We start from the raw sequence: 12,989 nt of genomic DNA, 5'->3' as shown, positions 1-12,989 counted from the left end.
TTCACCCCCTACCCGATGACCCCCCACCCCCTACCCGTGACCCCCCCTCCAAAAGAAATTTCTACTCTGATAAAAATAAAAGATATTTTCTCAAAAATATTTTTCATTCATAAATCAAACACACAAAAAGAATTTTTGGATTTTCTACTCACCAACCAAACATGAGAAAATAAGTCTAAAGTCTACTTATTTTCCAGGAAAACATTTTCCGTCATACCAAACACACCCTTAGTGTTTTTAAAATTAACAACTGTCCGTCATTATTACACCTACTCACTCACCAATCATTTTAAATAAACAATACTGGCAATGACTTACTTTATTTTAGTAATAGTCAAAATAATTTATTGATAACCACTAACAAGTAGCATGGTGTTGGAAATTAATTAAAGTATGTTATACAACAAGATTCTTTTCTATAAATACAAAAGAGTAGTACAATATTTGATATCTTGATTCTTAAATTACACCCTCTCTACTTGATGGAAGCTTATACTGCTGTAATTTCTCTTCTTAGAACTCTTGATCAACCATATATTTCACAACTTTTTCTTGATCACACTGCTGAAACGCTCGATTCTCTTCGTGTTACAGCTGAATATTTCCAACAACTTCTTGAAAAAACTAGCAATGAAAAAATCAAATATTTGGAGGAAGAAATTAGAGTTGTTGCTAGTGAGGCAGAGGATGTTGTTGAAATGAAAATTTCTAAAATCATCAAAGGCGAAAGCTGGACATTTGGAATTTTACAACACCAGGATATGCTACCAGTTGTAAAAAAAATGAATACGATAAACGAACAAGTGATGGAGATTGTTTCTCATGATGTTGATCAAATTCTTGAATTAACCGGGGATTCCTTGATTGGCGCTTCTTCTATGAGTGATCAGATGATATCGCAGAGGGACTTGATGGTGATTTGGAGATAATAGATAAAAGATTGAGACATTGATACCATATCAGGTATGGGTGGCATTGGCAAAACAACACTCGCTAAAAAAGTTTATGATTATCTTCCTATCAGGTATCACTTTGACATTTTTGTTTGGGTTACAATATCTCAAGAATTTCAATATAGAAATGTATTATTAGAAGTTCTAAATTGCATTCCAAACCAAAATGCACAAGTTTATGTTAAGTTGAAAGATAATGAGTTAGCTGATTTGATGCAAAAGAACCTAAAGGGTCCAAGATACCTTCTTGTTGTTGATGATATTTGGAGTAGAGATGTTTGGGATAGTATATCATAAATATTTCCTAATCGCAACAATGGGAGTCGAATCTTATTGACTACTAGGGAAACAGAGGTAGCAATGTATGCAAATACTAGTACCCCTCATGAGATGAACCTCTTGGATTTAGATAACAGGTGGAAGTTACTTTGTAATAAGGTGTTTGGACTAGAACACGATCATCCTATTGTGTTGGAAAAAATTGGAAAAAAAATAGTGGAAAAATGCCAAGGACTTCCCTTAATAATTTCAGTGATTGCAGGGCATCTCTCTAAAAAGGCCAAGACGTTAAAAAATTGGGAGTATGTTGACCAAACTTTAAGTGAAATCATTGCTAGCCATCCAAATAAATGCTTAGGAGTGCTCGGTTTGAGTTACCATCACTTGCCTAATCGACTCAAACCATGCTTTCTTTCTATGGGTAGTTTCCCAGAGGATTTTCAAGTTAATACTTGGAGATTGACCCAATTATGGATCGCAGAAGGTTTCATAAGGGCACCTGCTGGAAGTCGTAAAAGCTTGGAGGAAGTGGAAAAATGTTATTTGGAGGATCTTATCAGCAGGAACTTGATAATGGCTAGAAAAAGGAGATTCAATGGTGAGGTTAAAGTATGCGGAATACATGATCTGCTACGTGAGTTCTGTTTCATAGAAGCTGAAATGACAAAGTTTATGCATGTTGTGAGAACTCCATTTTCACCAACACAAAAGCCTAATGTTTGTCGTTTCAGTATTCAAAAGGCTTTTTTAGATGAATATGCTTATAAGCAATTACCTCCTGTTGCCAGATCTATGTGCTACTTTTCTCTATTGGATCTACCTTTTGAACCCCAGATTAAGCTTCTCAGGATATTGCCCATCTACCGTCATGATCCTATAATACATGGATTTTTCTCTCGTTTCAACCTTCTCAGGGTATTAGCCATCTTCAATACAAATTCCACTTGTGATTACAAAGTTATTTCATTTGAGATATCTCCAAATTCGATGTTTTGGCAATATTCATGAATCAATCTCAGAGTTTCAGAATTTGCAAACTCTAATTTGTGATGGTCATTCTTTAGATATAACTTTACATGAGAAGATATGGATGATGAAGAATTTGAGGTATATACGTTTAGTTATTTACCAAGTCCTAGAATAGATAACAAGATGTCAAATCTAGAGGAATTATTCAGTATTTGTTACTCTAGTTGTACAAATGAAGTCTTTTCTAGCATTCCCAATCTAAAGAGATTGACCATTCGTGTACCTTTGAGTGTCGGAGACAACATATATTCCCTCTCAGCTCATCGATATGTCCAGCTTGAGAAAACTCGAGTCAATCAAGTTTAACTGGATACTTCCTTTCAAAAACCCCATCAACATATTTGCTTTTACAACATCACTTAGGACGTTGTCTTTAACTGATTGTGCTAATTTTATTTGGAAAGACATATCATCAACTTTTATCATGTTACCAAATCTTGAAGAGCTCAAATTAAACTTAAAAGTTGTCGAGCCGAAGATGATGTATGGAGATTGAGTGATAAAGACATTTTCAAAAGCTTGAAGTTGTTGTTACTGAAATACCCAAATCTCAAGTGTTGGGAAGCTAGCAGTGATAACTTCCCAAATCTAAAACGTCTCGTTCTCAAGAATTGCAACAACCTGCAAGAAATTCCAACAGATTTTGGGGAAATTTGTACTTTACAATCGATTGAGTTACATAATTGCAGCACTTCTGCTGATGAGTCTGTGTAAGGTCTACATCAGCCTACGGTAAGTTTTAAATGATAAATAAGCCAAGAATAAGATTCCTTATTAGTTTAGGATTTGTTAGTTTATCCTCTTGCATTTCTTGACCAACAAGTTTATAAATGTCAGGTACAATGGTGAACTTTCTGGTGGACAATGTATTGCAGCTATTAAATGAAAATGTGTCGTTAATAAAAGCTGGAGATGTCGAATTCAATAATTTATTGAAAGAAGTGCGATGTCTTAAAGAGTTCGTTGACGATGCATGGAAATACCACAGCGATAGTAAGCAATGGGATGAATTGGTGAGAGATATGCAACTAACATTATTTAAAGCGGAAGATGCAATTGATGAATTTGTGATTCAATCGAAGCTGAATCGAGAAAAGAATAAAATTGCAACAGTTTTTGATAAAGAGAGTCATATCAGTAATGTTAGGGCTCTGGTAGCTGAGATCAAAGAGATACATTATAAGGTGAAAAAATTTCGAGAAAACAATTAACAAGCTTTTCAGTTTTTGTGTAAATGTTGTAATTATTTTGAGTAAAAAATCGATGATGGATGAAGAAAAATAATTTAGTTATGAACATCTCAATTAGGAGTGTACAAGTAAAATAAAAAATAAAAAAAATTCACTTGTGGATATGTAGATATATTATTTTAAATTTGGGTTTGTCATTCTTTTAAAATATTTTATTGTGTATTTAGTTTGATTGACACCTTTGATCTTTTAAATATAACATATAGAAAATATTTTGTATTCATATGAATTTGTAATTCTTTTAGGAGATTCTTAATCATTTAACGTTTTAAGTTCTAGCCTATCACACATGTAAGTAAAAATATATTTGATCTTTTTTTCAATCACTACATAATTATAAGAAAATTGAAAAATCAAAAGAACCGACTAAAACCAAAATTGAAGAAACCAACTTTATATAGATTTGATTTGGTTTATAGATTTAATAAACCAACATAATTGGTTAGTTAATTTTTAGTAAAAAATTAAGCCGAATTGAACCTATGTACACCCTTAATCTCAATGGTGCACCTCACATCAGATTTTCGAGAAATATATATAGCAAAAATTTAAATTTATTTGATCAACGTCATTTAAAATTTATCAATATTAATAATATTTATCAGATGTTCATTTTAAACTTAATGAAATGTTTTTCCATAACACACATATAGCTTATTTAAAATCATTTAACTAACACTACTTTACAAAACGAGGAAACTAAACATATGTCCTATCAAAGTAAATTAACTATATACATATATATCTTTACATTTATTCCCCTTAACTAATTAAAATAAATATTTCTTTTCTTGTAGCTTTAGTTATTTAGCTCCTTTTTAATTCTTTTATTTTTTATTTTTCTACTTCTTCTTTTTTCTTATTATGTTTCTTTGTTCATTTAATTTTTTTAAAATTATTTATTCTTTATTTTGTTACACCATAATTTAATTTATACTCAATATTTATTTCATATACTTTTTTTCCCTTTTCCTCATTTTAGTTTTTCTCTTCTTTATTTTTTTTTTCCATGTAATTTTGTTCATTTGTTTTTTTACAAAATAATTTATTCTGTATTTTCTTTTTACACTATAATCTTAATCATATTCAATTTTTATTTTATATACTCATTTTCTTCTTTTTATATTTTTATTATTTTCTCATATAGTTTTTTGTTCGTTTATTTTCTCTAAAAACAATTTCTGCTTTTATTTTTCTCCTTTTTCCCCTTTTATCTTTTATTGGTTCCTTATATTTTTTCATTTTTATTGTATTTTCTCTTTATTTTTTAATTTCGTTATTTTATCGTACTTTCCTTTCTTTTCCCCTTTTTTTATTATTTCATTATTCTTTATTATTTTTATTTTTTTATTATTTATTTTTTTGTCAAATCATAATATTTTTTATTTTTTTACCACAATTTAATTTGGTCATTCTATATTCTATATTTTATTTTTTATTTTTCTCATTTCATTTAATTTTCTTTTCGTTTTTTTTTTCATTTGCTCTAGTTTGTAATGATATTGTCACAGTATATTTATGTACTTTCATGGTAAATTTTGATGCATGATTCAATACTTTAGTGAGACCTCCATGATATCATCGCAACATATCTAGGAAATTTTACACAAATCTCATAGTAATAAGAGTTAATTACATCATATCTCTACTCTTTTCCAACTAATAAAAATTTCTTAAATTTGGTGGAATCCGAATACATCCCAAATCGTTCCGATACATCTATATACTATATACTGACATCTAATATGATAAAATAAATTGTATATTTAGGTAATTTTTCCATATGTCTATATACTAACATGGTATCATTGAGATTTGTTTCAGTCCGTAATGATAACACCACAATATATCTATATACTGTCATAGTATCATTAATGCATGTATACTTAATCCTTTTGTGCCACCTTTATGGTATCATCATATACTAATATGGTCTCATGAAGGATTGTTTCATATAATCAGTAACAATCCTCAGATCTTGTATGATATAATCACAGTATGTGAATATTCTATTGTGGTAACACTAATATCTCCTTTCTTCATTCATTCACAATACTACTCATTCATTAAAGTTTCATACATTCATTCATGTACAACCAACTCATTCCTCAAATGATACCAACAGATTATATATATAATGACATGGCATCATTGACTAATGATTTAGAGTACTTTTAGATTATCCAGTACATGGCCTTAGATAGGAGAGTGTGGAGATATTGATTAGGGTAGAAGCTTAGTATATATATGTAGTGGAGTGTTAAAATTACTTTTTGTGGGCTCATGTTGGTTATTTGTCTATCGTTGTACTAGTTGTATTCTTATAGTTCTTCGCTTTTGATTTCTATCATTATCTATTTATTGCGTCTCAGTTATTGCACTAATTTTGATGTTCTTATTCCTTACTAGCAGGCTTGCCCTGCTTATATTGTTAGCTATTATGTTTTCTTCTTCTTTATATATATCTGGATTTCTAGCACTTGAGTTGAGGCCTTTTGAAAACAGTCGTTCTACACTCTACCCTCTCTTGGCAAACAAATTAACAATGATTTACCAGACTTAAACAGAAATTTAAGTGTTGAGAAAAACACCACTTTTTCAGTTATGAATTGTCATCTTACTAAGATGAAACAATTCCACCTACCTCTATTTCCCTCTCTCCATTTATCATAAATCCAAATAATGTAACTAAAAACATACTATAAAGAGATGAAAATAAAGTTAATTGTCTAATTAAAAAAACTATTTACATCATAAGATCATATTGTAGTTGTATCTAGGCCTTGTTCTCTCTGGTGATAAACCTTGTTGATCCATAGACTTCCTCTTATTATTATTGCCTTGAGATTGTTGTAAAATTTGTTCCGTTTTTGGTTGAATTTCTTGTGATTCTTGATTTTCCTTTGTGACAATTTTCTGAGGTTTATGAAAGCTTTTGCATTTGGTTTTCATCATATGGGATTTAAGCTTATTGACATCAGCTAGTCTTACTGGTTTCAAGATAAAATCTTCTGCCCCTTCTTCTAAGCATCTGATGAATCAATAAGAAAATTAGTACTTTTTATTGTTTATCCAATAATCTTCAAGAAAAGATGAAAAAAATTGTTGTTTGTTCTTACCTACTTATTCTTGAAGGAACATTCTCAGATGACATAATGACTACTGGAATATTTTTCAAAGATGAAGATTCCTGTCACACACACAAAAAGAAAATGTAACACTTACCAATTAGATAATATAGAAGTATTGAAAACAGTCTGAACTTGACGTGAATTATTAGTTTCATCCTCATACTACTGACAACCTTAAAAATACTTCTCTACTTGACTAATTCAACTTAAATACCCCTGATCTGCCAGATGACATATCAAATAGTCTCAAACTCTTGTAGAAGTGTGGGACTCTTAACAAAAAGTCGAGAGAAATGTTGGAAACATCTCTAAACTTGGCGAGAATTTAGGGGTGTATTTCACTCATGTGACAAAATCATGGATGTATTTAAGTTCAGTTAACCAAATAAATGAGTGTTTTTAAGACTATCAATAATTCGGAAACAAAATTAATAATACACACTAAGAGCCTATTTGAATTGACTTAAAAAAGTAGTTTTTTAAGTCGAAATAAAAAAGTCAAACTGAAATGTCTTTTAAGTCAAAAAATTAAAAGTAGGGAGACCTGCTTTTGATTTTTGACTTGATTTAAGCCATTTAAACTTATTTTTAGTCATTTTTCATCTTGCCAAACATTTCTTAACTTATTTTAAGTTATTTTTATGTTTGTCAAACACTTTCAAAAGTAAAAAACTAACTTAAAAATAGGTTTGATCAACTTTTAAACCAATCCAAACACCCTCTAAATTTAGAGGTGTTATTAATACTTCTCTCGTTAGATAAATTGATGGGCCAAAGAAATAGTTGGTTAAAAAAAGATCAAATAAAGGGAAGACAAACAACTATAGGCTGAACATGATGTCAAAATTGGAAGGAGAGAATTTTAAGGCATAAATTCACCCTTGAACTTGTCTTGAAAAAGTCAGTTACCCGTTTAAACTATCATGATGATCTATTACGCATCTTTACTACTAAAAATTAAAAAAGAGAAACGTGTTTGGTAGTAAATAAAGTAAAACAAAATCCTCTTTTTGCTACCACCCTACCCCCACCCTCCACCCCCACCCCACGCCTCTTCTTCTTCTCCACCAGGCAACCGTCTTCTTCTTTATTTTTTTTCATCATTTTTTCATACTCAATTTACATCCACCCCACTATACCTCCACCATAATCCTCTCCCCTCACCCCTCATCATATCCTATTTTAATGCTTATTCAATTTCACCATTTTCATTATATTTGATTTTTCTCTTCGGCTTTGTTGGTGGTTGATAAAATTGATGATTAAGTTAAAAAAATAAAATACAATGATGGATTTATTGGTGAGGGGTGGCAAAGAAGCAGGAATTGAAGGTGGTGGAGAAGAAAAATCGATATTGACAATGGTAGTAATGATATTTGGTGGTGAGTTTGTACCTTTTGATGGTGATAATGTAATTTTGGTGATGAGTTTATTTATGGGTGTCAAATTTTGTGGTGGATCTTTATAATTTTTGTGGGGATAATGGTGATAGTATGACTTCGATGGTGGATTTGATCGTAGGTGGTGAAATTTGTGGTGACTATTTTGATTTTCATGGTGAAATATATAGATTTGGTAGTAATATGACGACAATGGTAGTGATTTCATGGTGGTGTTCATTGAAGAAGAAACTATTAAATGACATGGAAAATTTTAGTCAAATTTGACATGACATCTGATGTGGCATTAATGTGGCACAAGTGTAATACACCTCCCATTGTGAGAATAGTGCTACATGTCTTAGGGTTAAAAAAATTCAGTATTTAGTAGCATAGGTTTGTAATAGATCATCATATCAATTTAAACGGATAACTGACTTTTCGGGACAAGTTCAAAGGTAAGTTTTGCCTTTTCCCGAGAAAAGAACATTAAGAAAAATGAAAAGCCTCTTGTTGCGAGCAAAAAGACAACATGTACTATTTGCATAATGTCACAAACAATTTGATGTTCTATATTATTTTCCAAGAAAGGAAACTATGTAACGTAGAATGAAGAAAGAAATTGGCCAAACACATATGCAGACCCTTAAACTTGTCCATAAATTTCATTTTGACACTCCAACTCAACCTTGTTCCATTTTAACCCTTCAACTCTAATTTTTATGTTCCATTTTGGCACTTCTAAGTGATGTGGCAGAGAGTGTGCATCACACATTCTCTAAGAGAGTGAAAGACAAAAAAAAAGTATTTTTTAAAAAAATAATAAAAGATTACCCTTCAACTCTATTTCTTTTATGTACCATTTAACACAAAATACTAATTTTATGATTTCTTTATTTCTATATATGTTATTCAACTGCAATTTTGCATTTTAAAATTCGACGATCATCTATTAATTATTGTAAAAAATTAAAACTGACGGATTATCATTCTTTTTTTTATAAAAAAAGTAAGAATTTCTTTTTAAGAGTTTTCCTATATTTTTGCGTGAAAAATAACCGACGAAAGTGCGTTGATTTTCTTTCTTAAAAAAATCAATGACAACCCAACGAAGTATATCGAGTTTCAACATTTTTTTGTAGTGTTATTAATTAGCAATGAACATGAGTTTTTTTTTTACTCGTATATAGTTGAATGAAAAATTAGAAAGCTGATATTTGAGTTATTCCAAGTAGACTAGATATGAAAAAAAATATATGTGATGTTATTTTAAATTAACTAATTGTTTTTAAAAAAACCAACACACTTTCACCGATTATTTTTTCACACAATAATGTACAAAAACTCTAAAAAATATATATGTTTTTTAAAATGATGTTCATCCATTATTTTTTAGCACAATAATGGCATGTGAAGTACACACATCCCACTTTGTTGATTCTTTGGAAAGAAGTGCCAAAATGGAACATAAAAATTGGAGTTGAAGGGTTAAAATGGAACAAGGTTGAGTTGGAGTGCCAAAATGAAATTTAGGGAAAAGTTTAAGGGTCTGCATATGTGTTTGGCCAAAGAAATTCAAAGAGTAATATATGGAAGCAAGAGCCAAGAGTAGGAAAATATACGCTCCCGGTTATTATTTACATGTCGTCTTTATTAAAAATAAATATTTCATATTAATTGTCATTTCACAAAATCAATGCATAAATGACACTATTCTTTCTATTTTATCCTTGAAAGTATTCATTTGATCAACATAGAAAAACTAAGTAATTAATTTTTGTTCATTGATCAAATTAATTAATCAAAATAAATTAATTCATATTCACTAATTGAAAACTTAATTTTGAGAGAACATTAAATAAGAGTACAATAGTAAACTTACCTAATTTCTTAAGGAACATAAAATCTAAAACAATGATAATTAAATAGGAATAGAAGGAATACTTACTAAAGTAGGTAAAAAAGAATACCTTAATTTTCTTGAGCAAATCATAGCCTGTCATTCCAGGCATACAATAGTCTGTGATAATAAGATTTACTTCCACTTGCTGCAAATTCTAGACAAGAAGAAAAAGATTAATCTTTCATGGAATCCAAGAAAAAACAATGAAGATAAAACTTTAACATGATTCCAAAAATGAAAATTTTCTTAAAAAAAATATCATTTATGTCATCCGTTAAAAATGTAGTTCATCAATGCCATTTCAATTATTTTTCTAGAACAAAAATAACATAGATGAGTCAAACTTTTAACATATAACATAAATGAGTCTCAATGTCAGATAACATATTTGAGCCTTTTCCATAAAAAACAAACAAACAAACAAACCAATACAAGATAGTCATAGAAATGAATTACCTGTTTGGCATTAGGAGAAACACAAGGGGGATTGGGATTTTGGTTATGTTCTTGTAACCCCAAAAATTCTAAAGCTTTGCTTCCGGAATCCACACTAGTAACTATCACAATTCACAAATAAAAAAAATAGTAAAAAAAAAATGTTATCTTTAAAGAGTCTCTCATCTATTGAAAAATTGATTACCTTGACAAGAAGAGATTTTAAAGAGCCTCTCAATCAGCTTCCTATCTATTAAGCTATCATCAACAGCCAAAACATGAAATTCTGACATTCCCATTGAGTAAGTTTTTTTTTTAGAAGAATAAAGATTGAGATTTTAACTTAATTTGTTAGTGGTTGGCATTGCTTCTTTTTTTGGAAATGAAATAACAAGATTTGAAAAAAAGAAAAGATTATACAAATTTAAGAAATGGGGATTGTCTACTTATATAATAAAGGATTTGAAGATGATTCTTGAAAGCTAATTTCATTTATTAAAAAGTAATTTATAGAAGGAGAAATGTATTTTACCTACACATACATTACTTACATATTTATGTGTATTTGAAAGAAGGAAAAATTACCATTGAGATTTGGCAAGAAAAGTGAAGGTTCCTTTATGTTTGTTTGTTTAGTTTTTTTTGTGTGTGTGGGGGGAGGGGGGTCCGGCAAAATCCTCAAAAGATATAAAGAAAAAACATAAAATCATCATTGAAGTTGTTTCGAATTTTTAAAAATATACCTTAACTTTGTGGGGGGTCTATTACCCACAAAAGTGTGGGGTAATAAAACACCCACAAAAATAAAATTTCTTTTTGAAAATTCAAGATAACTTTCTTTTATGTCTTTTCTCAAAGAGATACAAGTGATGCAAGCATTGATGCCTTGATTCATGGTGTGAAATCATGTGCACTAACCATATCTTTGTGCATAAAAAAGGGGGCAATTTTTCTAAAGATTTGCTTCCCATGGCCTTTCTATGTCTACCTCATCTACGCATGTCAATTGTGACAAATTTCATGTGAATTTAAGATTAAACTTTCATGTAATTTTATACTTATTGACGAATATATAATTTGTTTTAGTTATTGAAATTATAATTATATATTTAATATTAACGCTTTCTTTAGTAAACTCCTTAAAATTTAAGGTAAAAGATATTTATAGTATACATAACAGTTCTAATATCTTTATTAATAGATTTTAATGATATTTCTAATATACAAATATGATTTAAGCAAAAGATAATAAATTTCGCTGAACATATACTCAATATTACAGTTGCCCTGACTCGATTATTCATGTTCTCTCTATATATATTAACCTACTTGCTCCCCATTTTTAATGATATATTTCTATACAAATGTTCTCAGTCTTTAAGAACATATATAAGTTCTTAAAAAGTTCTTTTTTTAAATTTTATTTCCAATCAAATTATGCTTTTGTCTTTTATTTTCAAATTGTATTTGTCTATCTTCATTATAATCTATGATCAAAATTTTATTATACTGTACAACGTTATAAAGGAGACAAGACATGTGTTTTTCTTTGTTTGGGAGTATAAGTTAATTGTTTTTAGAAAAAAGAGGTGAGAAATTGTGAAATTGCCATAAAAGTGGAAGGTGCATGTGATCATAGAATCTTTCAGCAAAACTTAAATTGCTTGTCGAACAATAGTTGTCTAATATTGACTTGATACGACTTTTAAGAAATAATAAATAATAGGGATAATATTACTATATTATCTTTTGACTTTATTAAATTTAATGTTTTGAAAAATGTGTTAGATGAAAAATAATATTCAATAGCAAGGATAAACTAGACACAAAATCTAAATTATTTCTTGATTTTTGAAATTGAACAAGTATTGTTGGACAACTATTTTTAGTATAGTGGACAACTATTGTTGAACGGAGGGAGTATTAATTAGTACTATAGTAAGATGCATGTTTGATTAAATTAAATTTGATAAGTATATTTATAACAAGTGTGATTTTCAAAAAATAAAATAAAATTAGAAAAAAATAATTTGTGTTTGACTAATCAATTTGAATTTTATTTGGTCAATATTGGAGTAGCATGTAATTTGTAGTTGACCAAACATTTTTTTAAAAATGTTTCTACTTTTCAAAAATATTTAATTTCTCCTCTAAAAGCTTGATCAAACATAATTAATACTTTTTCCAAAAAAGCACTTTTTAACTTGCTAAAAACTTGACCAAAGAAGCAATTAATTTGCATTATTATTTGTTTTAAATATAGAGAAAAAAATCATCTTTCTAAAAATGATGAAAAATAGGTAGGCAATTTTCTATGAGGCCTCTTATATGGATGTGTGAATGTATAGCTCTATATTCACATTGTTGTCCAACTTTGTAGTAATTAGATATAGAGTATAATTAAAGAGAAGACAAACATATACCAAATTGGGACCCTTGAAGATTCTATCTAATTAGCAAGTCAACCGCCAACTCAAAAAAATCATACATCAATACATCAAAAATATCTTTTAACGATAATTAATTAACGATAATAGCTTAATTGTCATTAAAAATATATTTTTAATGACATTTAGTACTCTTTATAAATGTCCCTAAAACCTACGGCGACACTGAATCCAATGACAATT

The 12,989-nt window shown here is 29.3% G+C and overlaps 1 protein-coding gene and 1 pseudogene across 2 annotated transcripts; one reads left to right on the top strand and one right to left on the bottom strand.

The window, feature by feature from the left end:
* The first annotated feature begins 309 nt into the window (after window positions 1-309).
* Window positions 310-2,975, top strand: LOC125856119 (putative late blight resistance protein homolog R1B-23; annotated as a pseudogene).
* Window positions 2,976-5,678: 2,703 nt separating this feature from the next.
* LOC125856728 (two-component response regulator ORR9-like) lies at window positions 5,679-10,972 on the bottom strand. 2 transcript variants are annotated; one of them, XM_049536352.1, is made up of 5 exons: window positions 10,565-10,972; window positions 10,381-10,481; window positions 9,992-10,069; window positions 6,631-6,701; window positions 5,679-6,542 (listed from the first exon to the last, which is right to left on the bottom strand). In XM_049536352.1, the coding sequence occupies exons 1-5, from the start codon at window positions 10,656-10,658 to the stop codon at window positions 6,263-6,265; spliced, it is 624 nt and encodes a 207-aa protein (XP_049392309.1). In that variant the 5' UTR covers window positions 10,659-10,972; the 3' UTR covers window positions 5,679-6,262. The 2 variants fall into 2 exon arrangements, with proteins under 2 accessions (XP_049392309.1, XP_049392308.1); XM_049536351.1 differs by having other exon boundaries at window positions 9,992-10,078; window positions 10,565-10,968.
* Window positions 10,973-12,989: the final 2,017 nt, after the last annotated feature.

The sequence above is a fragment of the Solanum stenotomum genome, chromosome 2, assembly GCF_019186545.1.
Source record: "Solanum stenotomum isolate F172 chromosome 2, ASM1918654v1, whole genome shotgun sequence".
Taxonomy (NCBI): Eukaryota; Viridiplantae; Streptophyta; class Magnoliopsida; order Solanales; family Solanaceae; genus Solanum; species Solanum stenotomum.
Note: the sequence above shows the minus strand (reverse complement) of the source record. Positions and strands in the feature narration are given on the sequence as shown.

Excerpts from the sequence above, each read along its gene's own strand:
- LOC125856728 (XM_049536351.1), bottom strand. The coding sequence starts at position 10,658 with ATGGGAATGTCAGAATTTCATGTTTTGGCTGTTGATGATAGCTTAATA. Across the intron at positions 10,079-10,380 it reads TTTCTCCTAATGCCAAACAG|AATTTGCAGCAAGTGGAAGT; the intron begins GTAATTCATTTC and ends CTTCTTGTCTAG. Across the intron at positions 6,702-9,991 it reads ATTTGCTCAAGAAAATTAAG|GAATCTTCATCTTTGAAAAA; the intron begins GTATTCTTTTTT and ends TGTGTGTGACAG.